Source organism: Salmo salar, unplaced genomic scaffold (assembly GCF_905237065.1).
Source record: "Salmo salar unplaced genomic scaffold, Ssal_v3.1, whole genome shotgun sequence".
NCBI lineage: Eukaryota > Metazoa > Chordata > Actinopteri > Salmoniformes > Salmonidae > Salmo > Salmo salar.
In genome coordinates, this window is record NW_025550519.1 from 16,531 (window position 1) to 20,000 (window position 3,470).

Below are 3,470 nucleotides of genomic sequence, written 5' to 3' on the forward strand. Positions count from 1 at the left end.
GTCCTGGTTCAAAGTAGTGCACTACATAAGGAATAGGGCTCTAGTTCACTATGTAGTGCCCTGGTCCAAAGTAGTGCACTACATAAGGAATATGGCTCTAGTTCACTATGTAGTGCCCTGGTACAAAGTAGTGCACTACATAAGGAATAGGGCTCTAGTTTGCTGTGTAGGGTCCTGGTTCAAAGTAGGTCACTACATAAGGAATAGGGCTCTAGTTCACTATGTAGTGCCCTGGTTCAAAGTAGTGCACTACATAAGGAATATGGCTCTAGTTTGCTGTGTAGGGTCCTGGTCCAAAGTAGTGCACTACATAAGGAATAGGGCTCTAGTTCACTTTGTAGTGCCCTGGTCCAAAGTAGTGCACTACATAAGGAATAGGGCTCTAGTTTGCTGTGTAGGGTCCTGGTCCAAAGTAGTGCACTACATAAGGAATAGGGCTCTAGTTCGCTGTGTAGGGTCCTGGTCCAAAGTAGTGCACTACATAAGGAATAGGGCTCTAGTTCACTATGTAGTGCCCTGGTCCAAAGTAGTGCACTACATAAGGAATAAGGCTCTAGTTCACTATGTAGGGTCCTGGTCCAAAGTAGTGCACTACATAAGGAATAGGGCTCTAGTTCACTTTGTAGTGCCCTGGTCCAAAGTAGTGCACTACATAAGAAATAGGGCTCTAGTTCACTATGTAGTGCCCTGGTCCAAAGTAGTGCACTACATAAGGAATAGGACTCTAGTTCACTATGTAGGGTCCTGGTCCAAAGTAGTGCACTACATAAGGAATAGGGCTCTAGTTCGCTGTGTAGGGTCCTGGTCCAATGTAGTGCACTACATAAGGAATAGGGCTCTAGTTCACTTTGTAGTGCCCTGGTCCAATGTAGTGCACTACATAAGGAATAGGGCTCTAGTTCACTATGTAGGGTCCTGGTCCAAAGTAGTGCACTACATAAGGAATAGGGCACTAGTTCACTATGTAGGGTCCTGGTCCAAAGTAGTGCACTACATAAGGAATAGGGCACTAGTTCACTATGTAGGGTCCTGGTCCAAAGTAGTGCACTACATAAGGAATATATTTGGACATACATATATCAGAAATGGCCTAGCAACCGCCTAGCAACCAGGCTAAACTATGAGGTTGATAGGCAACCGATGGACTCCAGTTCCCTGGTTACAAGCACTACAGGTAGGGAATATGGTGCCCACACTTTGGGAAGCAGGCAGTACATCTGTAGTGAGTCCAACCCAGTCACAACAGAGAACACAGTCAAAACACATAACAACATTAAAACAGGGTCGGCCTGAATTCCAACTGAAGGCAGGTCAATTCATGTCGCAAATTTAAATTCCAATTGGAAAAAAAGCCTGTCTATTTTCAATGACTTCTCAATAAACTGAAAAGTAAAAGCTATTTATTTAAAAACGTTCAATATATTGAAGTTTAAATCAAAATGATTTACTGAATTGACTAGCTTTTAATTGGAATTGACCCCCCCCCAACTCCGCAAAAAAACCTAAATGGAACTACATTTCCCTGGTCCATGACTTCTTCTCCTTACTGCCTGACGACGTGGGGCTCTATGTGGAAAAGCAGTTTGTCGTCGCCGCGACGAACCTCCAGGAGGAGGGGCCCGTCGCCTAGCAACGCCCCTGCAGCTCGTCGGTGGTCCTGAGTGGGCGGCCGTTCAGCTTGAGGATCACGTCACCGGCATCAATCCCGCCCCTTCGGTAGAGGACGAGAGGTTCTCATTGGTCCTTGGTTCCTAAGAAGGCTTCTTCCATATTGGTACAGTAATGGCTCAACCTTGCCCTTTGATAGGCTAGCTAGCTAAACTACGTTTCTGATATAACGGATAAACCCGTTGCATTAATCCATTCCTCCTTTCTCTCCAATCAGGGCCTTGAGGTGTGTCACTGTGTGTGTGTGTGTGTGTGTGTGTGTGTGTGTGTGTGTGTGTGTGTGTGTGTGTGTGTGTGTGTGTGTGTGTGTGTGTGTGTGTGTGTGTGTGTGTGTGTGTGAAAACACCTACCTGTGTGCGGGGGACTCAGGTATAACCTGATGGACCAACACTCCACTGGAGACATCAGGGAAGTCAGGATTCTGCTTCTTCATCTCCTCTACCAGACTAGATTATATATACAGTATGTAGGTTAAACTACCAGACTACATTATATATATACAGTATGTAGGTTAAACTACCTGACTACATTATATATATACAGTATGTAGGTTAAACTACCTGACTAGATTATATATATACAGTATGTAGGTTAAACATCTCCTCTACCAGACTAGATTATATATATACACAGTATGTAGGTTAAACATCTCCTCTACCAGACTAGATTATATATACAGTATGTAGGTTAAACTACCAGACTAGATTATATATACAGTATGTAGGTTAAACTACCAGACTACATTATATATATACAGTATGTAGGTTAAACTACCAGACTACATTATATATATACAGTATGTAGGTTAAACTACCTGACTAGATTATATATATACAGTATGTAGGTTAAACTACCAGACTACATTATATATACAGTATGTAGGTTAAACTACCAGACTACATTATATATATACAGTATGTAGGTTAAACTACCAGACTACATTATATATATACAGTATGTAGGTTAAACTACCTGACTAGATTATATATACAGTATGTAGGTTAAACTACCAGACTACATTATATATACAGTATGTAGGTTAAACTACCAGACTAGATTATATATACAGTATATAGGTTAAACTACCAGACTAGATTATATATACAGTATGTAGGTTAAACTACCAGACTACATTATATATATACAGTATGTAGGTTAAACTACCAGACTACATTATATATATACAGTATGTAGATTAAACTACCAGACTACATTATATATATACAGTATGTAGGTTAAACTACCAGACTAGATTATATATATACAGTATGTAGGTTAAACTACCAGACTAGATTATACACACAGTATGTAGGTTAAACTACCTGACTAGATTATATATATACAGTATGTAGGTTAAACTACCAGACTACATTATATATATACAGTATGTAGGTTAAACTACCTGACTAGATTATATATATACAGTATGTAGGTTAAACTACCAGACTAGATTATATATATACAGTATGTAGGTTAAACTACCAGACTAGATTATATATACAGTATGTAGGTTAAACTACCAGACTACATTATATATATACAGTATGTAGGTTAAACTACCAGACTACATTATATATATATAGTATGTAGGTTAAACTACCTGACTAGATTATATATATACAGTATGTAGGTTAAACTACCAGACTACATTATATATACAGTATGTAGGTTAAACTACCAGACTAGATTATATATATACAGTATGTAGGTTAAACTACCAGACTAGATTATATATATACAGTATGTAGGTTAAACTACCAGACTAGATTATATATATACAGTATGTAGGTTAAACATCTCCT

General features: G+C 39.1%; 1 protein-coding gene across 1 annotated transcript in view; it reads right to left on the reverse strand.

Moving 5' to 3' along the window:
- Window positions 1-644: 644 nt before the first annotated feature.
- LOC106593694 (serine protease HTRA3) overlaps window positions 645-3,470 on the reverse strand; it is a 12,941-nt gene continuing 10,115 nt past the window's right edge. The window contains 3 exon segments of the mRNA XM_045713847.1: window positions 645-1,638; window positions 1,641-1,711; window positions 2,019-2,114. Of these exon segments, the coding sequence (XP_045569803.1) occupies window positions 1,544-1,638; window positions 1,641-1,711; window positions 2,019-2,114 (262 nt within the window). The 3' untranslated portion in view covers window positions 645-1,543.